The sequence below is a fragment of the Podarcis erhardii genome (assembly GCF_964252035.2).
Source record: "Podarcis erhardii genome assembly, chromosome: 4".
NCBI classification, from domain to species: Eukaryota; Metazoa; Chordata; class Lepidosauria; order Squamata; family Lacertidae; genus Podarcis; species Podarcis erhardii.
This window is the reverse complement of record NC_138508.1, coordinates 22,754,276-22,777,917: the sequence shown is the minus strand read 5'-3', so window position 1 is coordinate 22,777,917 and position 23,642 is coordinate 22,754,276. Positions and strand designations below refer to the sequence as shown.

At 44.2% G+C, this 23,642-nt stretch overlaps 1 protein-coding gene across 1 annotated transcript in view; it reads left to right on the top strand.

Annotated features, from left to right (window-relative positions):
• The window catches only part of GUCY1A2 (guanylate cyclase 1 soluble subunit alpha 2), a 161,821-nt gene that overhangs the window by 76,953 nt on the left and 61,226 nt on the right, over window positions 1-23,642 (top strand). The window contains exon 5 of the mRNA XM_081860349.1: window positions 8,629-9,114. Coding sequence (XP_081716475.1) covers window positions 8,629-9,114 — 486 coding nt within the window. The remainder of the gene's footprint in view (window positions 1-8,628; window positions 9,115-23,642) is intronic.

Below are 23,642 nucleotides of genomic sequence, written 5' to 3'. Positions count from 1 at the left end.
TCATAAGCGGCAATTTGCTCTACCAAAGGAGTTGGGAAGATCTGTGGTCTTCCAATCATCATCGGACTCCCATCTCTCATCTTCCTCAGCCAGGATGGCCAGTGGGCAGGGATTATGGGAGTTGTAGTCTGGAGGGCCATAGCTTCCAGACAACAGTAACAAAGGACTAGTCTAAAACAACAGCACAGCACACACAGCTAGCACTAGGCCTCTTCTTTCCTAATTGTGCAGTCCTGTATCTGGTCTCCACACAATAGATAGCTGTCTTTCATACCCTGGACCCACTTTAATCCCAAATATGCATTTGGGGACCCATTTCTTAACCTTTTACCATATATTTTAGGGTAGCACTCCAGTTACGACCCACCTTGGATCAGTCCTCACCAACTGAGGACCAGGGCAGTAGACAACCTTCTTCTCAGGGACTTTTCCTGGTTCTTCCTTCCTGTAAAGAGTTTCTGCTTTTGCTACTGCTCTACAGTGGGGAGAAATTTTTTACTGCCTCCACAGCCAGTGCTATTTTTCTAGAAAAAGAGGTGCCAGAACTCACCACAAACACCTCCCTTGTTGTCTTATAATGACAATGGTGCCCACCTGAGAGGTGCCAGAACTGAGTTCTGGTGAGTTCTGGCTGGAAGAAAGCCCTGTCTCTACCCCAGAGGGGGGAAAGGCACATACATGCATAGCAGCACTGGCACACACAGTACTTTCTCCCCCCCCCCCCCAGCCCTCAAAAGGAAAAGTTCCTCTCCTGTTAACTGGAAGACCTGCTGGTTGAAGCTGTTGGAGACACACTCATCCACCCACCCCAGTTCCCTGTAAAAACTTTTGTTGCCATAGCTGCTGTTGCTGTGGAAGAACGGGGAGGTTGCCTCTCTCTCCCCCCCCCCCACCTAAAAAAGCAGCTTGTGTGCCCCAATGTTAGAGTAAGGCAGCACACAGTGCTTCATACAAAGGGAAAGAACAGAAGAGGTAAACCAGGCAAGTTTGGAAGAGCAGTTATGTATCTGGCCTTAAGTGGCTCATTGTATTGGTAATGACGCGGGTGGTGCTGTGGTCTAAACCACTGAGCCTCTTGGACTTGCCGAACAGAAGGTCGGCAGTTTGAATCCTCGCAATGGGATGAGCTCCCGTTGCTCTGTCCATAGCTGTCAACTTTTCCCTTTTCTCATGAGGAATCCTATTCGGAATAAGGGAATTTCCCTTAAAAAAGGGGGAAAGTTGACAGCTATGGCTCTGTCCTAGCTCCTGCCAACCTGCCAGTTTGAAAGCATACCAGTGCAAGTAGATAAATAGGTACCATTGCGGTGGGAAGGTAAACGGCATTTCTGTGCACTCTGGCACTTGTCACAGTCCTCCATGCACCAGTAGCAGTTTAGTCATGCTGGCTACATGACCCAGAAAGCTGTCTGTGGACAAACACTGGCTCCCTCGGCCTGAAAGCGAGATGAGCGCCGCAACCCCATAGTTGCCTTTACCTTTACCTTTACCTTTCTTTTTTTTAATGATGGGAGGGTTGAACAGCTAATCATCTACCACAGCACAGTTCCAGAATTATTGAGACAACTGTGCTGTTGATCTGTGCTTGGATGGCTTTGAGTGGAAAGCTCCAAAATTTGCTACAAGCAACCACAATGGAAAGCTGGACTCGCAGCTGAAGCGGGAGGCAGGTGGGACAGGAATGCAACAGGTTGGGAGATACTGGGTTCTCAGGGGTAAATGGGAAAGCAAGTGGTGTTACCACCCTAGAAAAATCTGAAAGCAACCACAGTGAATGTCCCAACAAAATGGCATCTGCTACTTCCAGGAGTTGCCCCATCAGCCCAGTCCTCCTAGCTTTCTGGACAAGGATCAATAAGACAGGTGGTTGACCAAACTCCCTCAAGCATCTTGTCCATGTCCTCGAGTCACAGTCATGGGAACTGATCCCAGGGCAACAGTCATGGAGCTACAGTTCCCAGAATTCTTTGCGAGAAACCATGGCTGTTAAAGTGGTATAAGTGCTTTAAATGAATGGTGCGGATGCAACCATACTGAGATGAGGGCATCAACAAAGAGTCAGGCAGCCATCAGATTTTTATAATAAAATATTATTGTGTATATAAAAAGTTAATCTTTTTTTTTAAAAAAATCCATAAATCCAAGTTTCCAAATGGAAAACTAGCACAGCAAGGAAGGGGTCAGGTTAGATTTTCCCCCTCCCTCCTATTGTGCCATTTTTGTTGTTGTGAGGGATTGTTATTTTATTATTTTAATTTTATTTAATTTTATTTCAGCATCCCTCTTCTAGCTGAGGTGATACGCCACCTCTTCATTCTTCCCCAAGTATATATGATCCAGGCAGGCAGTTCTTTTTTCCTTATTACATGAAGAGTTGGGAAATAGCTCCTGTATTTGGACTAATGTCTTATTCAGCCTCAAGGTTCTCATGAATGTGCTCAATGCCATATTCCGTGCTCTGAAACACGATAAGGGGCCTGCATCTTTTCAGAACCCCTGCTTGAAAATCCATTTTCAGAAAGCCAAGCAGGGGTCTGTTTTGTGGGTGCTGCATCACCGGGAAGGCAACCTTTGTTGGCTAATTGGCTCTGCGGTACTTTAATGGGCGTGTTCTTTTATCTTCCGCGTTTATCTTCTTTTCACAGCAAATTGGCTGACGTTTATCAATCCCGTATGTCTCCTCCCTCTCCCTTAATAACAGCTGCTTGCCTTCCTGATGCTGTTCTCTTGCATCGCAGATAAATCAAAAAGGCTAAATTTGCTGTCTTGGGGGTTGGAAGGCTGTTGCACATTGCATAACACCCTGGAGACTTCTATAAATAACTTGAAATTTGTAACGGTAGCTTTTCTGCGGCGAGGAATAATGTCTCTTGACAATTCGCTCGGCTGGAAGCTCAGATGGGGGATGATCAGACAAAAGGTGACACCTTTTTATGGTGGGGTGGGGGAGAGACCACCAAGAATCTTTATGCCCCCCTATTAGGTCCTAATCATAGGATCAAAACTGCTGCTTAGCTCTGTTGCCGTGTTTATTGCAATGTTGAAGTATGTTACTGGGTTTTAACACATAAGCAGTCTTCTAGGGTCAAGATAGCATAGCGCCTTCCAGGTAGCAATGGGGAGAAATGTGATTTAGTTTGTATTTAAAGGGGTGCCTACCTAGTTTGCAAGGGAATGGCAACATAGCCGTCCTTCCTAGTTTGCTCTTCTCCATATTTTATAATGTAGTTCTCCAGGCAAGGGATGCTTAGAAAAATACATACGCTATGATTAATTGTACACAAAAATGCATAGATTGGTGAAAATAAAATGCATTGTTTTAAGGGAAATTGCAAAAATGAGCATATAGGGCAAAATTACACATGAACGTGTATATTAGGAGAAAATCGCACTAAAAAGCTGGGGAGTTTTCACGAGGATTCAAGAAAATACTTGCAAACTGACATGGAAATGTGGAGAACCGAACTTTAGACTAGAAAAATTAGAAACTGAGAGAAACCAAAATTATAATTTATTGCATTTATATCCCACCTTTTTTCTCCAAGGACCTCAAGGTGGTCACATGGTTCTGCGTGTCTTCATTTAATCCTCACAACAACCCTGTCAGGTAGGTTAGGCTGAGATGCAGTGACTGGCCCTAGGTCACGAAGCGAGCTTCATGGACGATTTGAACTCTGGCTTTCCAGGTCCTAGTCCATTACTCTAACAGTTCTGCCTCACTAGCAGATTTGTTCATCCCTACCTACAGATATTGTTGAACTGTCATCAGCCAAAGCCAGGATGGCCAGTGGTTAGGAATGATGGGAACTGTGGTCCAACAACTTCTGGAGGTCTACAGGTTTTCTAGGTTCCCCAATATATGCTTTAGAGTTTAATGGGAGGCCCTATTCAGCTCTATCATGCTTGGTGTAGTGTGGGGCTCTTAAAGGATTATCATATTTGATAAATAGGTCTGTAATATCCTTGGAGGTAGAATTGAAAGTCTCCTATCATGAACTCCTATCATGAATCCTACTCCTGGTCCCCCGAGTTTGGACTACATTTAGACCCAAGGCTCTAGGATTGTCAGAGCCAGTATGGTGGTGTGGTTAAGAGCGGTAGACTTGTAATCCGGTGAACCACGTTCGCTTCCCTGCTCCTCCACATGCAGCTGCTGGGTGACCTTGGGCAAGTCACACATCTCTGAAGTCTCTCAGCCCCACTCACCCCACAGAGTGTTTGTTGTGGGGGAGGAAGGGAAAGGAGAATGTTAGCTGCTTTGGGGCAGGATATCAAATCCAAAGTCGTTGTCGTCGTCGTCCTCCTCCTCCTCCTCCTCCTCTTCTTCTATGAATTCCTCCTTCATGCTGTATCTGAGTCCAAGCTGATGATGATTGATTGGTTAGCCACCTTTTACCCCAAGATGCTTGGGCAGGTTACAACAATTTAAAATACATTGTTGTTGTTGTTGTTTAGTCGTTTAGTCGTGTCGGACTCTTTGTGACCCCATGGACCAGAGCACATCAGGCACTCCTGTCTTCCACTGCCTCCTGCAGTTTGGTCAAACTCATGCTGGTAGCTTTGAGAACACTGTCCAACCATCTTGTCCTCTGTCGTCCCCTTCTCCTTGTGCCCTCCATCTTTCCCTGCATCAGGGTCTTTTCCAGGGAGTCTTCTCTTCTCATGAGGTGGCCAAAGTATTGAAGCCTCAGCTTCAGGATCTGTCCTTCCAGTGAGCACTCGGGGCTGATTTCCTTCAGAATGGATAGGTTTGATCTTCTGGCAGTCCATGGGACTCTACAAAAATACATTAAGAACAGTTTAAAACAAAGTTAAAAGCAAAGAGCAATTTTCCATACAGATGACCCAATGAGTCAAGCTAGAGATGCCCATTTCAGGTGCTTACAGATATAATGTGTGCAAAGGGCACGATGAAAATTCTCTGTAGTGCTATCTTAACAACTGTTATTAGTAATAAGTTTAGATGGCCCTTAACATACACCGAAGGTCAGCTATTGCTTACTCTCAAATTAGGTGTGAGGTTATTACGTGGTTGCAAGGATGATGACTGCAAATGTTTGAAAACCAGGACCGGATGCTAGAGAAGGCTGGAAGATAAAACACGTTGGCATCAAATGAAAGGCTAGTTCTCACAAGGCACATGAAATCACTTTAAGCTAGGGCGGACCTTTTTCAGCCTGAGGACCATGTTTCCATCAGGGCAACCTTCTGGTGGCCACATTTGGGTTGGACAACCTTCTGGGTGCAGCCAAAGTGGATGGAGCAATGAATTTTACTTTTTCAACTGTAGGCTAGTTCCGATACATGCAGAGCTCTGTAACCTCCAGCAAGGCGAGCAAGAGGTATTATCAGAGTTTAAGTGCACATTACAGCCAGGCTGTGAAGTGGGAATGGTGAGGTCTGAGGCCTAGAGAAAAGTTGTGTGGCTAAGGAGGAGGGAGAGAGAGAGAGAGAGAGAGTCCGAGTCCCAAGGCCCCGAAAGAGTTCTGCAGGGCTGTATTGAGTGCATGGGGGTTGCAGTTATCCACCCCTGCCTTAAATGGTTGCTCCACCATCACTTAAGAGATTCAAGCAGTTGCCTTTATTGAGAGAGAACGAACTCATTTCCTCCTTGACCTTACATTGGTCTCAGAGTAGGAGGAGAGGTAATTCACTGGGTCCATATCTACCCAGCAGTTTAGGAGTCGATGTAAGACATTTAAATCATAATAATTCCAGAATATTGTGACAGAGCAGTCCTACACATGTTTATAGTGCATTGCCTAACAAGGTATTTTCTAAATATAATTGAATAATATAATTGAACAAGTTAACTTTGTGAACGTCTCAAGAATTTAAATGATTGTATTCCCCCATCACACTTTGAAATTTGTCTCTTTCTATTTGATTCCCTTTTCCCTAAATTACTTTTTGTGAGCCTCTCAGTCCTTTGGGATTTGATTTCAAGCTGGGAACAATTTTGCAGTGTTATAGTCAAGAACCAGAAAAAACCCTGTGAGGACAAACTCTTGTGGAGCAAATGTTCACAGTTACCAGAGTTAATAAGAACTCTAGTTCCAGGTTGACAGAAGATGTTGCAAGTGCAACTTTTATGACACAACTAAATTTATTATTAAAAATATGTTTGTGTATGGGGAACACTACCTTTTTTTTACAGCTTGTTTCTTTTACGCTGTTTCATACCTTGCACACTGAAGGTGTAATAATAATAATAAGCAGAAGAGTGGCAGCTAAAAAATGAATACATAAATCATGTTAATACTGGATTAAGTAAAATAATACTGATAATTGTTGTTGTTGTTTAGTCATTTAGTCGTGCCCGACTCTTCGTGACCCCATGGACCAAAGCACGTCAGGCACTCCTGTCTTCCACTGCCTCCCGCAGTTTGGTCAACTCATGTTTGTAGCTTCGAGAACACTATCCAACCATCTAGTCCTCTGTCATCCCCTTCTCCTTGTGCCCTCCATCTTTCCCAACATCAGGGTCTTTTCCAGGGAGTCTTCTCTTCTCATGAGGTGGCCAAAGTACTGGAGCCTCAGCTTCAGGATCTGTCCTTCCAGTGAGCACTCAGGGCTGATTTCCTTAAGAATGGAGAGGTTTGATCTTCTTGCAGTCCATGGGACTCTATACTAATTAGCATTAGTATAATACTGATAATACTAATACTAATTAGTATAATACTAATACCCTTTGGCACATGAACAGGGCTGGCCAGGTTTCCTCCTCCAACATCCTATTAGTGAGTGTCTCCCATGGCTTGCCGATAACTGAATCCTAGATGTATGTTACCCAAACCAAATGAATGTAAAAATCTTTTAAAGTAGCAGCAGTTTTTCTGCATGAAGCAACAAAACATGAGTAAGCCTGGGAGAGACATCAAAACCCAGATTGCAAACTGCTGAGCAAGATTCTTCTGTTCTGCAGAGTTTAAACGTCCTCCTGATGTGCCCTTTACAACTTATTTACAGATCAAGTTTTTAAAATAAAAATGAGGTGAGCATTTTAATATCTTGGTGTACCAACAGCTGCTACATCCAAGACCACCTACATGCAGCTATGCTGGATATGCTCTTTACTCCCAGCAGATGGGATTAGGAGGACAGTGTGTGAATCAGCCCTCCATCTGAGGATCCCACTTTCAGTCAGCAGGCATTTGCGCTTTCGGGGTGACCCTGTGGCCTAGAACGTGTCTCTCTAACTACATCTTTACATTAAAAAAAAAAAAAAACTTACGAAAACTTATTAATTCCCTTGCAATTTTTGATGGAATCCCTACTTAATCTGCAATTTTCATTGTGTATTTTCTTTCTTTTTTTTTCTTTTTTTTGGGGGGGGGGTTGTCTTCTGGTGTAATTTATCAGCATTCTTGAGCATTGTCAGTAGTCCTGAGAATTAGCTACCAGGAAGATCTATATACAGTCGTACCTTGGGTCCTGAATGCCTTGCGAGTTGAACGTTTTTGCCCCTGAACGCCGCAAACCAGGAAGTGAGTGTTCCGGTTTGCGAACACTCTTTGGAACCCGAATGTCCCACATGGCTTCCACAGCTTCCGATTGGTTGCAAGTCATGCCTTGGTTTCCGAACGTTTTGGAAGTTGAACACACTTCTGGAATGGATTCCGTTCGAGAACCAAGGTACGACTGTACAGACTTTAGATATACAGAGAATGTATAATGGGCAAATTAGTTGAACCTGTAAGCTGATGTTTATATGTATTACCTGGTGTTAATGTTATTGAACCTTGGAAATGAACCTTGGAAATAGAGCCCTCCCAAACAGTGGCTGGTTGGGTGGTGGACTCTTCTTCTCTGGAGGTATTTAAGTAGATGCTTGGATGTTCATCTGTCAGGGATTCTGCAATTCCATCCTGCACTGAGCAGGGATTTGATGACCTCCCAAGGTACTTTGTAACAGTAGTTCTGTGCATCTTAGGAAGCACCTTAAAATTCTCCTTTGGACCTTTGAAAGCTTGCTTTGAGATGTCTAGCCATGCATAATTGCTAATATGTATATCAATCAATCAATCAATCAATCAATCAATCTTTATTACGGTCCAGATACCAAACAAATCGTTACAAAGCAATGCACAATTCAGACAGCCTACCTCCAGGTTAAACAAGCATTTTGTTCAGACTTAAAGATAGGGATCATTGGTTTTTGCAACCAGCAATAAAAACTTCGCCACTGCTAATGTTCTAGTGTTTGTCTGGTCTTCCAACAGGAACCTGACATAGTGAGCTTCTGATTTTCCTGGGGAAAGTACCAGCAAGGGTAATATCAGTTCAGCCTTGGCTTGCTCATATTTCGCACAGTGCAGCAAAATATGTTTTATAGAATTGATGTCTTGAGCACACAAGCAAAGTCTGTCCTGGTAGGGAACTCCTCTCAACCTGCCATCCAACACTGCAGAAGGAAAGACGTTTAGTCTGGCTTTGGTGAATAACCTTTGATAATTTGGTACTGTCAGGTTTTTAATGTAAGTTGTTAACTTAAAGACATGCCCATATTGTACTCCTACTGCCAGCGAACTACAGACTGCGTGTGATCGAGATCGCAAGTCACTGTGTATATTATCCCATAATCTTTGATATATATATATATTATTACTACATTTGTGTACTTTGCAGGTGATGGAAATCAAAGGACAAATGATTCATGTCCCGGAATCAAACTCCATTTTGTTTTTGGGCTCTCCTTGTGTGGACAAGCTGGATGAGCTCATGGGCCGAGGCCTCCACCTTTCAGACATACCAATTCACGATGCCACCCGCGACGTCATCCTCGTTGGGGAGCAGGCCAAAGCCCAGGACGGCTTGAAGAAACGGATGGACAAGCTAAAGGCAACGCTGGAACAAACGCATCAAGCCCTGGAAGAAGAGAAGAAGAAAACGGTGGATCTCCTTATTTCCATCTTCCCGGAAGAAGTGGCTCAGCAGCTGTGGCAAGGGCAGCAAGTTCAGGCCAGGAAGTTCGACGATGTCACCATGCTCTTTTCTGACATAGTTGGCTTCACGGCGGTCTGCGCCCAGTGCACTCCCATGCAGGTGATCAGCATGCTCAACGAGCTCTACACGCGATTTGACCATCAGTGTGGATTCCTGGATATCTATAAGGTAACACCCTTCAGCTCCCTCTGGCCCTATTAAACTCCTCTAGACAATAGCATAGTAAGGATATTGTTTTCCCAGTAAAATAAAGGTTGGTCTAGATGACTGGTAGTGATCACTGGGCAGTTGGCTTGGGCTGGACGGGACAATTTTGGTATGGTATGAACTAGTGGACTAAGCAATTGTATTTCTACTGACGGAATTGTTACTCTCACTGCAGATTGAGGTTGGAATGAGGGGTCAGAGATTGTGGCAACTTTAAACTTAATAGGCTAAACGCTGGGAAGATTCATGGAGCTGTATGACACTTACTTATGAAACCATCAGTTGTGGAGGCATGGAAGAAGGAAATGTTGAGAGAGGCTGTGTTTGGGGTGCTGGTTATATAATACATAGCTGTCAACCGTCCCTTATTTGGTGGGAAAGTCCCTTATCCCAGCGCTGTGTCCCGCTGCTGTCCCTTATTGATGATGTCCCTTATATTTCCCGGGTTTCAAAGGAAGCAGCTCCTCTCCCTCCCTTCCTGCTGGCCAGGGAGGAGGGAGGCTCCAGCTGTGTTGCTTGGCTGCGTTGCTCACCCAATAAGGAGTCTAAGAATGACTGGGGGGTGGAGCTTGCATGCCTTGTGCCGATCAAATCAGCCGCATTGCCTGGGGACTCGCCTTTGCTCAGCGCTTCCCAGCAGAGAGGTGACGGTGGTTTTCCTTGCTGCATCCCCTTTGCCGGGTTGCTGCGCTGTGGGAACCACCACTTGAGGCTTCGTTTGCCTGCTGGCTGGGCTTTCTGCCTTTGGCTTGGAGGGGCTCAGAAGTTGAACATACCTGTGCTTGGAAAATCCCTTATTTTGGCTGCTGATCCCTTATTTTTGAGGCTGCTGGTCCCTTATTTTCAAATCTGTAAGTTGACAGCTATGATATAATGTGAGGTGGAAGTGTCCAAGTCCATTGTTTTTCAGTGGCAGGAGCCCTCATGGGAGTTGATGAGAGACAGTTTTTCTTAAGGCAGTCCTCTTTGGAGGAGAAAAGGACTGGAGACTTGTACCATCTTATGTTTATTTAATACATATGTTGAGCCCGTAGTAGTGGGGTACTTAACAATCGTGTAACTACATCTGTTCAGCCATCTCAAAATCCAGCCAGCTTTCAGTACAGAAAAAAATAGCTTGTCTCATCCCTCAAAAAAAATAAGATCCAAGTCATAGCAGGCAAATGTTTTTCACCCCACCCCCAAACTTTCCAGGTGATTGTTATTTCTAAGTACCTGACAGCTTGATGCAAAGAATTTCTCGCTGTAGATAATTATCCATCAATCAGCTTCCTTTGTCCGTAGTTCCAGCATGCTTAAGAGGCAAGGAAATTCCTTCAAGGTTTGCATGATAGGAGGAAAAAAATGATTGTAAACCAATTGAGGATGAGCCTTGCCATATTTTAAGATATTATAATTTAAAATATTTGGATGTTGCCTTCTAAGTACCAAGTCCAACATAAACAAGTACGGAGGGATTTGAGGAGGCTGTTTAAAGGAGGTAAACCTTTTTTTTCTGGCTCCAAAGGGCCACACTTTGAACACTACATAAAAATAAATAAATCACAAGCTATCCGCTCCCTTCATCCCCTAACCGCACTGAAGCTTAATTGCATTCTGTTTACATCCTTGCCGTATGGTGTTTTTTATTTCCCACCGCTGTAGTTGAGCCTCCCTAATCCATATTAATGCGGGGAGTTTCTTGAACAGAAAACCAAGGTTTTATCGTTCTAGTGACTGCGAACAGCGAAGGCCACTGGCATTTCTCTCTCTGCTATGGATGGCCACATTTATCAGCGGCTGCCCGACTGGGCCCCAAATCACTGTAAATAATCCATTTGCTGCTATCCATCACTCTCTGCAGCCTCACCTTGAAAACTTGTGCTGTCCTTCAGGTTTTGGTGTCTTCTGCTTTGCAATGTGCTTTGTTTAAGGCACTGTGCAAGGTAATGCTTAAATCTAGCAGGCTTGTCTTAAGCTTGTGTTAGGATCACTCAGGGCTCTGGTTCCAGCAAAGCATCAATCTCATGAGTTCTCATAGGCAGTTTCTGGTGCCAGTTATGTGAACGAATGAAAGGTCTGTGAGCTTGAAATTGCTGCATTTCACTTCAAAACCGGGGGGGGGGGGAGGGATGGCATAGAAACAGACATTTGCTTGATACACCACCTCTTTGATCCTTTTCACAGCTTGGGTTCACTTGTGGGATCAACTCTTTGGTCTCTGATGAAGAGATTGCAGTAAAGTTTCTTCCAGAAGGGCCAATGGTTGAAGGCAGAAAGTGGATCGGATCCAAGAAAAGCATGTAGAGAATTAGGTGGGGTTGCATTTCTCAAAAATTAGCAGCTCTGCACTGCCTGACAAGCCACTTCTGAAACAGAGGGAATTTTCAAAAACGGTCATTGATGTGGCCCAGAGGGCTCTGCTATTTCATTCCCAGTCATGAACTGGGGTGCCAGCTGCTACTACTGTGATGAATGCTGGGGTGTGGTAGGACCTGTTATTCTTACTATATCACTAGATGATAATTTTATCATTTCTGTCTTGCATGCCGTTTTTAAATTAGCTTTTACTTGCTTTTACCGCCTTTTGTTGTTGTTGTTTAGTCATTTAGCCGTGTCCGACTCTTCGTGACCCCATGGACCAGAGCACGCCAGGCCCTTCTGTCTTCCACTGCCTCCTGCAGTTTGGTCAGACTCATGCTGGTAGCTTCGAGAACACTATCCAACCATCTCGTCCTCTGACATCCCCTTCTCCTTGTGCCCTCCATATTTCCCAACATCAGGGTCTTTTCCAGGGAGTCTTCTCTTCTCATGAGGTGGCCAAAGTATTGGAGCCTCAGCTTCAGGATCTGTCCTTCCAGTGAGCACTCAGGGCTGATTTCCTTCAGAATGGAGAGGTTTGATCTTCTTGCAGTCCATGGGACTCTCAAGAGTCTCCTCCAGCACCACAATTCAAAAGCATCAACCCAAAGCATTTTTGGTTTTTTGCTGTTATATGCGTGTTACCCCGCCCCGCCATGCCCCCTTAATATAAACTTCTTTGTATATATTTGGTTGGAGAAGTGGGTGACAAAATCTAGAGAAGTAGATGAATTTGACTTAGTGAATTGTTTCAGGACGTGCAGCTTAGGGTGAACCAAATCAATTTTCCTTCCCATTGCCGCCTAGGTACTAGAAACAGGGTAGGGGCACGGGTGGCGCTGTGGTCTAAACTACTGAGCCTCTTGGGCTTGCCGATCGGAAGGTTGGCGGTTCAAATCCCCGCAAAGGGGTGAGCTCCTGTTGCTCTGTCCCAGCTCCTGCCAACCTAGCAGTTTGAAAGCACGCCAGTGCAAGTAGATAAATAGGTACCGCTGTGGTGGGAAGGTAAAGGACGTTTCTGTGCACTCTGGCACTCATCATGGTCCTCCGTGCACCAGTGGTGATTGAGTCATGCTGGCCACATGACCTGGAAAACTGTCTATGGACCAACACCGGCTCCATCGGCCTGAAAGTGAGATGAGCAACGCTACCTCCTAGTTGCCTTTGACTGGACTTAACCGTTCAGGGGTCCTTTACCTTTTTTACCTTACTGGAAACATGGGATGGTTCTCTTTCTCTCTCTCCCTCTCTCCCTCTCTCTCTCTCTCTCTCTCTCTCTCTCTCTGAATCAGGGACACTTTACCCCAGATTCCCTATTTTTATGTCACAGGTATAATGAAATGAATTATGAATGCTGACTATCCATTAGAATCCCCAGAGGTTGGGTCCAATGCTGTACCAAGGGGATTCCATTGGCACAATGGTACTCCTGGTTTTTTCTCTCTCTCCACCCCTTGCCCTCATCTGCTCTTGAGGATCCCCCAACCCTCTGGAGCTAATTTTGAAGTTGAATGGGGGCGGGCTGGAGGGGATAGGAGATGAATAGTAATTTGTGTTGCATGCATGGAGCTCCCTTGCACCAGTGTAGCTGCAGGGCTATAAACGCCCCCATGTAAAGTCACATTTTTTATTTTTTCATAAAACAGGATCATCATCTTGCATAAGTAGCTTAAAACACCTGAAACAACCCTACAAACCACCAGACGTATAGTTGCATAGATGAGTGTTATGTACAGCTTTTTGAATGTGCTGAAGCAGAGCAGGTTTCGTATATTTATTTTATTTATTGATTGAAATATTTGTAACCTGGCTTATATCAGATTGATCTCAGGATTGGGGGGGGCATCAGAACTCATTTAGAGCAGTTATTGCATTGAAAAAGCAAATCAAACATTGCGTCAAGAAAATGTGTGGCATTGAAAATAATGATTAAAAGAGATTGGCGCAAGCGTGAAACAAAGGTTAAATCAGACATCTTCAGATTCCGGTTTGTAGGTCTTAAAGCAATTGCTGGCATGGAGGTGGCTCGCCTTTTTGTTTCCTGCTGCTAAATTACACATTAAACGACATCTAAAAATATACTTCCCTGATGTTATTCTCCTATGTAAGTAATTGGTGTAGTTGCTATAGAGATATTAGATTATCACAAAGGAGATGGCTTACGTGATAGCAAAGGGGAGGAGAGATCATGTATGAGCCATAATCTACGCTCTTCTCTCTCTCTTTTTACAAAAATGCATGTAGGCAAGCAGAACATTACGTGTGCAATGCAGTCCTGTACAGGTCTACTCAGGATACAGCCATGTTGAGTGCAGTGGAACTTGCTATGTAAATGATCATAGAATTGCTGCTTAATTCACTGTTGCTAGAAGCAACTTGAAATGGAGAGCTTCAGTTTTCACAGAACATTTTGAATTACTGTGTTAACTTGCCCCAGAGTTGAGCAGAAGCTCCTCTTAACTTTTTTCTTCTTCACGTTTTCTGCCAAAGAAAGGATTCCCTTTAGTCATTCCTTCTCAGCATCCCTTACGGAACTGTTTGCTTATTCATTTACCACTGTGTCCTCAGTGAGGTCATCGCATAGCTAAAGCTGATTGAGAGGAATACTGTCCCATTCACTACATGAAACCTGATTTGATCGTCCATATGGTTAAGCCATGTTGCTGCAAAGATTAAGCCAGGGACACAGGTGGCACTGTGGGTTAAACCACAGATCCTAGGACTTGCTGATCAGAAGGTCGGCTATTCGAATCCCCGTGACGGGGTAAGCTGCTGTTACTCGGTCCCTGCTCCTGCCAACCTAGCAGTTTGAAAGCACATCAAGTGCAAGTAGATAAATAGGTACCACTCCAGTGGGAAGGTAAACAGCATTTCCGTGCGCTGCTCTGGTTTGTCAGAAGTGGCTTAGTCATGCTGGCCACATGACCCAGAAGCTGTACGCCGGCTCCCTCGGCCAATAAAGCGAGATGAGCGCCGCAACCCTAGAGTCAGCCACGACTGGGGCCCCTTTACCTTTTTATGGTTAAGCCAAGAAGGCAGAGGAAGCAGCAACAAGGTTTAGATGGGCAGGAATAGAGCAGAAAAGGGCTGGCACAAGTAATGATGCTTTTGAGGGAGAGTTGATGCTACCTCCCTGTGCAGCAGCTGTGGTCATGCTGAGGCTCTCAAGAGCATTACATACAACTGTGTTTTGCTCTGATGAAGGACCCAGGGGAACCTAGGGTCTTCCCATGCCATGGCGGGGTAAGAGAGTGCTTGCTCTGCTTCCACTTTGCCGCAGTGGTAGAAAATACCCTTTCAACTTCAACAGCAGGAAACTGTCAATCTTGTAAAGTTTAACAGCAGTATTTGCTCATTTGCAAAGCGTCAGTGGCACAGGCACTCCCTGGGGCTGCCCCTCTCAATATGCGCCACTTTGAAGAAGGACCCTCCCAGGGTGTGGCTGACCCACTGCCAGAGAGCCCTGTAGGAGTGCCGTGAATGGCTTTGCTGCAGTAGCAAGGTGGCGGCAGCTCTCCTAGACCTCAATAGTGGCCACACTTTCATTTGTCCTGTGCCTAGAAAGTACAGGTCTGAGAGGTTTTCTGCTTGACACCCAAGCGGTTTCTCCCTTGCCACGTTCCTTTCCCAGGGAAAACCCACACTTCAGCTCTGAATGAATTGAGTTTATTACGGTCATAGACCAGAGAAACATAAAACAACAATAGTTTACAAAGGGAATAATGGTGTCAATTTAAAAAATTGTAAAATTATACATAAAAAGCAACACATATGCACACACACACACACACACACACATATATATACACATTTATGCACTGCAATATATGTATAGGCTTAAAAGATAAGGGGGCTTGTCCAGGGGTCAAGTCTTTTACTTTTTTACAGCTAATGCCCTCCGCTTGATCGCAGCCGCAGAAAATTTGGCCACTTTCAGTGTTACTTCTGGGTTTTTATCTCCTAATAGAATTTTCAGCCGCTGAAGTTCAGATCGACCTGGAAATTTCTGAACGATGGGGGAGATAAACAGTGACCTAATATCCCCGTAAAGGCCGCAGTGTAGCAACACATGTGAAGCCGTTTCCACCTCTTTCAGACCACATGGGCAAACTCGTTCAACATAGGGTTTGCCCTCGTATCTGCCCTTTAGTAAGGCAGATGGCAGTACATCAAATCTGGTAAGGGTAAACGCCCGCCTGTATTTTGCGATTTGTAGATCCAGCAAATATGGTGTTAGATTAAACCCTTTTCCATAATCTTGGATAGCTGGATATTTATCTATCTTGCTCATATGATCCTGAAGCTCTACATCTCCTATTCGCTGGCTCACCCTTGCCACCCTTGCCACGTTCCTTTCCCAGGGAAAACCCACACTTCAGCTCTAAATCGGAGCCAATGTTGATCTGGAGAAAATTCAAATTGCTATTTGCTCCAATTAAGCTCTAAAGAGCAGTTTTCCCTAGGAGAAAGCAGGAAGTGTGGATAAGCCCTCAGACAAATATCTCTATTCCTGGCTAGTTTGAGCATCTTCTTCATAACCCAATGGCGTGGGTCAGTACAGAAGCAGACAAAGCCTAGGAAACAATTACCTGAGCTGGCTTATAAAAGATGAATATTTGCACAATCTTAGGTGGGTTATATCCCACCAAAATTACAAATTTTGTACTTGGAAATTAAAAGGCCTAGGTTTCAGCTAGAGCAGGGGTCAGCAAACTTTTTCAGCAGGGGGCCGGTCCACTGTCCTTCAGAGCTTGTGGGGGGCTTGACTATATTTTGAAGGGGGGGAAAATGAACAAATTCCTATTCCTCACAAATAACCCAGAGATGCATTTTAAATAAAAGTACACATTCTGCTCATGTAAAAACACCAGGCAGGCCCCACAAATAACCCAGAGATGCATTTTAAATAAAAGGACACATTCTACTCATGTAAAAACATGCTGATTCCCGGACCATCCATGGACTGGATTTAGAAGGTGATTGGGCCGGATCCGGTCCCCAGGCCTTAGTTTGCCTACCCATGAGCTAGAGAGTCCAAACCCCTGCTCAGCAATGACATTCACTGATTGACTTTGAGCAAACCACCCTTTCTTTCAGGTTATCTTTCCCCACGCAGTCTTTTCTGAGAATACAGTAATATGATCCTGTGTATACCACTCTAAACCGCTCAGTGAATGGGCACGATATAAATCTGATAACCAAATCTGATTAAATAAATAGGCTTGACAACTTAAGTTGTTTTACTTTATATTCATCAAGGCTTATGTGCTTTCGCGAGCCCTTTGATCGGCAGAAATGCCACCAAAGCAGCCGGCATGTTGCTGCAAAGATTAAAAACGGGATTCACCTAGAAGCTTTACTAAGAAAAGAGGCAGCTCCGAATTTTGCAATGTAGTTGGTTCTCTGGCCAAGCAATGTGCATAAAAATGCAAATGTTGGTGTAAATAACATACAAAATATGCTAGGGGAAGGTTGTTTTCAAAGGCATGTATTTAACGGGAAATTACATACAAAATTGTGTGCTGTATACTAGGAGAATTGGTCACCAAAAAAAGGCCAATGAATTTCCAAAAGGACATTTATCATAAACTGATTCAGAAATGTGTAGAACTGAATTTACTGTTGGAAAATTGAGAATCTGAAAATGACAGATTCACCTGGGGGAAGGCTCGCAGCCTCCTTGGTTTTAAAAGGAGTTTATGTATGATGAACCCTACTGGTGCAGCAATAAAACTGCTAGTATGTTTGCAAAGCTAAGCAGGGGCTGGTGTGGTTTCAGATTGGATGAGGCCCCACATGTTGAGATTCCTGCATTGCAGGGGGTTGGATTAGATGACTCCAGGGTCCCTTCCAACTCTATGATTTTCTGATGATTCTCTCTCTGACGACAGGGTGATCCATACTCCATTTATGACTGACAAAACTGTGGCTTACACAGCCTCATCATATGCACTGAACTAAATCCCTCTGATTTCAGTTGAACCTACTGAGCCTAGCAGCTCAATCTTATGCATGCCTACTCAGAAGCAAGTCCAATCAAATCCAAAGGCGCTTGCTGCTATGCAAGCCCTCGTTCAGAAGAGTTTTATTGAGCTCCGTAGGACTTACTTCCGAGTAGAAAAAAAAATGCTTAAGATAAAATCGTGATTCCTGTGCACTTTTGAAAAATTGCTCCCATGTGCTTTGTTTTTTATATAGTTGAGGTTTTAGACTGCCAGTTGCTGTAATGTCTTGTGTTTGGTTTGTTTGTTTTTTTTACTTGGAGGGGGGAAAAATGACAAAATGTCATTTAATATCAGGTAGAGAGAGTACATGTCGAGAATTGATTGCTTCTTTCCATTCCCTTGAAAATAGCTGTCTATGGCTCAACACATTGTTCTCGTCAGAGTTTCCCTTTATCCTGGGTTCTCGAGGCTTCCTGCCCTGACTGCTAAGCAGAGGTGTTAGAACCAGTGCTTTCCTGGGCTTGCCAGTGTGAAAGATCATTAAGAGAGAGAGAGAAAGGGAGGGAGTGTTTAAATGCCTGTAGGGCTCACGAAAGCAATTGCTTCATAATTAGACTCTTGGGGAAGGAACTGGGATTTGCAGAGGGGAGGCAGCCCTCAGAAGAGCACACTTTTAAGCAGATGGATGGGTTGCCATTTGGAATCTCTTCCCGTTCGCTTGGGAATCGTTTCCCACCAACCAGTGGACTGTGTGTTGCTCACGTAGGCTGGTTTTCAAAAGCCTGGCTCCCTTGTGGTTGCAGCATTGCCACGCCGCTGGAAGAAGGAGCGTCAGGTTTGTACGGAGAAAGAAACTGCAGGAAAACGAAGGTCTGCAGAAGATTTAAGGTTTGAATCAGCAGCCAAATCCTGCTGCAACACAGAAGTAAAAGTGATGGAGGTTTCTCTTTGTATGGTTGAATATGAGTATTAATCTACTTTCCTAGGCCTGAGTATTATTAGAAGCATAAGCTGAGTATGGCAAAGAATATAATTAGAGCTCCCTGAGCATGAGAATATGAGGCATAATTGAGTGTGAATAAAGGAGAATGTATGTAAACCATTATAAACTTTCAAAGAGTTGAATAGATGCGATTAGCCACTGGTGTGCATGCTATGACGACTCTTGCAAGTAGTGGCCACGATTGGATTTTCTTGGCATGTAGAAAAACATGTGGATGTGGCTTATACATTTACTGACATACTTATAAAGGTTGCAATTCTGCACCCGTTTTCCTGGAAGTAGGCCCTATAGAACCCAGTAGGACTAGCTTCTGAGGAGACGTGCTTAGGGAGTAGGAAGCCTAGGCTGCCACTTGCAGTGCCTGTGGTGAAAAGTGTGGAGTGCTTTCTGGTTTCACTGCGGCTGATCCAGGAAAGCACAGCGGAGGGACTAGAGGATCAGGGCCCCCAAGGGATCCAGGAGGCTTTGGAGACAGTGGATACCAAATCCTCTGGCACTCTGAAACACCCTGGTCTGATGCGTTCTCCTGGCTGTTGTCAACTGGAGACCTGCCAGTGGCAGCTGATTTGGGCTGATTTCTGCTGGCTGCCGCCAACTAGAGAACTAACCAGTGATAACTTCTTGCCCACTTGGGCAAAGCTCAGGGCTTCTGCTGCGGTAAGGCTCAGAGCTTCCACCCTGGCCTTCAACTTGCAGCACACTCTTAACCCCTTCCCAGCCTAATAACAGATTTGGATATTCCACAAAAGAGGAAGGGTATCTTTTTATATGCGACGGCGGCAGCAAGAGTTTTGATCGCAGCAAAATGGAAGAGTAATGAAATCCCCTCTATACAAGACTGGATCCAAAAGCTGACAGAATATGCCGAATTAGATGGTCTATCAGAAAAAAATAAAGAATAAATCGAAACAGGAATTTGTTTCAAATTGGGAGGTTTTCAAAGAATATCTGAAAAATAAATATAGTAGTTTAAATTCTGTTGCAGCATTTGAGGAACTTCAGTAATAATTGCAAGGTAGATATAAGAAATTAGATTTATTAAGAATAAGTTTAATTATGATAAAAGTGTGTATTGTGTGTAATATGAAATTGAAATATGGAATAGACGGGAGGTTGGGTCTTTAGTGTTAAGACCAATATATGTTTTATTGTTTGCTAAGAAAACAAAAGCAAAAAAAACCCTTCCCAGCCATCAGCATCACGGGTTTGGGAAGGGGAAGGGCACTGCCCTCTTCCCTGTCTGCAGGATTTGTAATTTGCCTTTTGAGAAGTGCCTCAATGCTGATTGCACAACAAATGGGAACAAAGAACACGGTAAGCAGTGTATCAAATTAAAAAGACCCCCCCCCCAAAAAAAATGACAAAAGATAAAGCAGCGAGTGGAACCACTAAAATGTTCCGAAAGCCCTAAAAGCATTTTCCACATATGGAAATGGAGCTATTGAACTTTGGCTTCCTATCACAAGAGGTTCAAGCTCATGGTCTGTTAAGACGCCAGTATCCCTGGTTTGGCTTCCTGGGTCACATGGTGCATAGCTTTGCCTTGCAAATGGGCAAGAGATCATGCACAAATATCTTTACCAAATCAAGTTGTCAAGTTGTTTTTAAAATCATAGGACTGTCTTGAATGAGATATTTTCAAGGTGCTTCAAATGCGATTCTTTATTTTAAATTTAGCTCTGAGGATCGATGGAGCTTTAGCTTGGCTGTGCTCTTATCTAATCTGTTTTAGGTAATCCCAGACAGACTCTCAATCAGAATTGTATCTTTCTCCTCTTCTCCAGGAATAGCTTTCTTGTATCTAATCAACTCTCAATCTATTCTGAGTTCTTCCTGAAAATTCTTTCTTTTCACCCTTGCTTGTGCAACCAATTTTTTTTTTTAAAAAAAATCTGCCTCTTTATTTCTCCCCTTTTAATCTTCTTCCCTATATTTAATTCATAAAGCATTTTGGGAGAGAAGATAAAAATGGCACATATTAAAAGGAATGTAACAGTTGTCATCCATTTTAAATGAAAGCAGAATACAGAGGAGCACTTAAACGCAAGTCTTAAGCACATTTGCTTGAAGGCAGGTCCCATTTATTTTTGTGGGACTTCCTTCCAATTAAGTATGTTAAAGATTACATCCTTTTAGTGCCAAACTAGGCAGCATGCAGGAGATGTGTGAAAGTCTCCTGATAGCTTCTTCTTTTTTAAAAGGAAGAACAGCAACTTAGGCTGTGAACAAGCGGAAGACGATCAAGGATAGAGCTTGCTACACTGGGAGCTGTTGAGGAATTGCAGGCAGAACAGAGTGCTAGGGCCACTGGTCTGATGCAGCAAGCTCAGGTTCATATTCCCCCTGCCGAGAAGAAGAGTTTGGATTTGATATCCCGCTTTATCACTACCCGAAGGAGTCTCAAAGCGGCTAACATTCTCCTTTCCCTTCCTCCCCCACAACAAACACTCTGTGAGGTGAGTGGGGCTGAGAGACTTCAGAGAAGTGTGACTAGCCCAAGGTCACCCAGCAGCTGCATGTGGAGGAGCGGGGAAGCGAACTCGGTTCACCAGATTACGAGTCCCCTGCTCTTAACCACTACACCACACTGGCTCTCCTGCTGAGTCAATTTTCATAGCACATCTTCTGAGAACTCATCTCTAGGGCTGGGCGATACCTGGTTTCCAACATCAGGATATTACCAGCTAAACCTTGCAATATACCAGTATATCACAATATCTGAAATGGAACTACATATGTAGAGGTGAATAGTAGGGCTGGGTGATATCTGGTTTTTAGCTTTGTGATATGTACGGTTATATCACAATCTCTGAAATAAGGATGGAGCAGTATACCTGAAGGACTGTCTCCACCCCCATTGTTCAGCTCGGACACTGAGGTCCAGCTCCAAGGGCCTTCTGGCAGTTCTGGCAGGGAGAAGTAAGGTTACAGGGAAGCAGGCACAGGGCCTTCTCGGTAATGGCGCCCACCCTGTGGAATGCCCTCCTCTCAGATGTCAAGGAAATAAACAACTACCTGACTTTTAGAAGACATATGAAGGCAGCCCCTGTTTAGGGAAGTTTTTAATGTTTGATGTTTTATTATGTTTTTAATATTCTGTTGGGAGCTGCCCAGAGTGGCTTCGGAAGCCTAGTCAGATGGGTGGGGTATAAATAAATTGTTGTTGCTGCTGCTGCTGCTGCTGCTGTTGTTGTTAATTAGACATTGGATGGCTTCACGGTTTATCCCACATTGTGATTTTTTTCATAGCAGGCACCACACACACACACATCATGATTCGCAGTATATTCCCAGGTCAAAAACTATGAAACCGTTATCACAATATGAACTGCAAACCGGTTTGGGGCGATATATTAATATATTGCCCAGCCCTATTCATCTCATTTTCAGGACTCACTGGGATAAGTTAATCTCTGGCTAGTGAGGCCTGTTCTTCACTGTGGTTGGAACAGCCATGAAGCAAGCTGATCAGGAGTCTGGGGCCAGGGGCGGGGTGAGCCGGGGCAGGACACTCCATGGGGCCTCCGAGAAGTCTGCCTGCCTCCTCCCACTCAGCCGCCCTACAGCTGAGGGGGAGGCAGTGGGTAGACCATTTGGGGCAGCACGGAGCCTGCGGGTGCCCAAGCCACTGTGTCACTCCCAGGAGAGATGCATGACTTGGGCGCACTGCAGGCCCTGTGTTGAGTGCCGCCTGACATTTTGTCACCCCCCTCAGTGGTGACACCCGGGGTGGACCACCCCCACCGCACCCCACTTCCTCCGCCCCTGGGTTGGAGGAAGGTGGATGATATACCCCAGACTAAAAAATAATAATTGCTGCACTAACACAAAGCCAGCACAGGTCCTCATGTTCTGAGTCGCTTTTGCTTTTCTGTCAGTCCCCTGTACTTTGCTTTTAGACAAAATAGATAAAAGGGATACAACAGGAGGAAGGCAGGGAGGGGTTATTTTATTGGCAGTCTCCAGCAAAGGCTAAAGAAATCTCTGAAATCAAGGCAGAGAGCATCCTGCAGTTTGATTGGCAGGCAAGCAGAGGTACAGCAGCACCAAACAGCAGTCCTGTCTATAAAACTATCAGGCAGCAAGGTTGTCCTAAGATACAAGATCACAACATGTAGAACTTTTTTTTTTTTTTTTTTTGAGGTTCATTCTCTCTCTTCTTTTTCAGTGGAAAACGTGTATGTATTCCTCTATATTCACGTGCTAAATGTTATTGTTGCTATAGGTCTGGTTCACACATCACGTGAAGGCAAACCATTGCTTAGTGTGAGCATGCAGGCTCTGGGGGAAGAATTTTGCTCTTGGTTTACAGCTTGTGTTTAGTCTGGAGGGAACAAAATCACAAGCTCAGGTTCAGACTGCGCGCTAAGCCAAATCATGACTTAGCTCAGTTTGGCACAGCAACTAAACAACCAGGAGGTAGCAAAGAAACCGCAATCTACTCTCATGCTAAGCCAAACCATGGTATGGCTAAGCATAGTTTTGAACCAATGATGTAAGGGAGAAGAAACCCCCTACTCGGTCTGTTCTGTATGCCACGGAAAGGAATGTGCAGGAGGGAAAAGGAAGATCTGTCAGATTTCACATTAACTTTGTTGTTGACATCCATCTGTTTCGCCTTAAAATTAATGTGGCAGTTGTCATGGATGCTATGGTAACATCTTGGCTTGACTATATTGCTGCAATGTGCTTTGTAGTGACAGTCTAGAAGACTAACATACAGTTGGCCCAGAATTCAGCAGCATGTCTTCTGTCAAGCACTATCTAGCTGCCAGGAACATGTGAAACTGGTCTTTTGTGAGTTTCACTGGCTTCCAGATTGTTTTTTTGGCTAAATGCAGGGTCCTGCTCTTGACTTTCTTTTTTAAAAAATCAAAGGTTTATTGGCATAAACACATACAAGATACAATAAAAATAATGGATATGGTGAATAAAAATAAATGTGAAAATAGAAAAATAAAATACAGATAGATGAGGGGTAAAAAATGTATATTACCTGGGTTTGAGATATGGCTTACTAGGGAATGCCTAAGAACAATTGATTGTAGCCAACTAAGTCTTACTCTGAGTAGACCCATTGAAATTAATGGCCTAAATTAGCTGCATCCATCAGTTCCAATGCGTCTACCATGAGCAGAAGTAATATTGGATGCAACGCACAAAAGTGTTGCTTCAAAGGGCTTGTGGAGAAAGGGAAATGG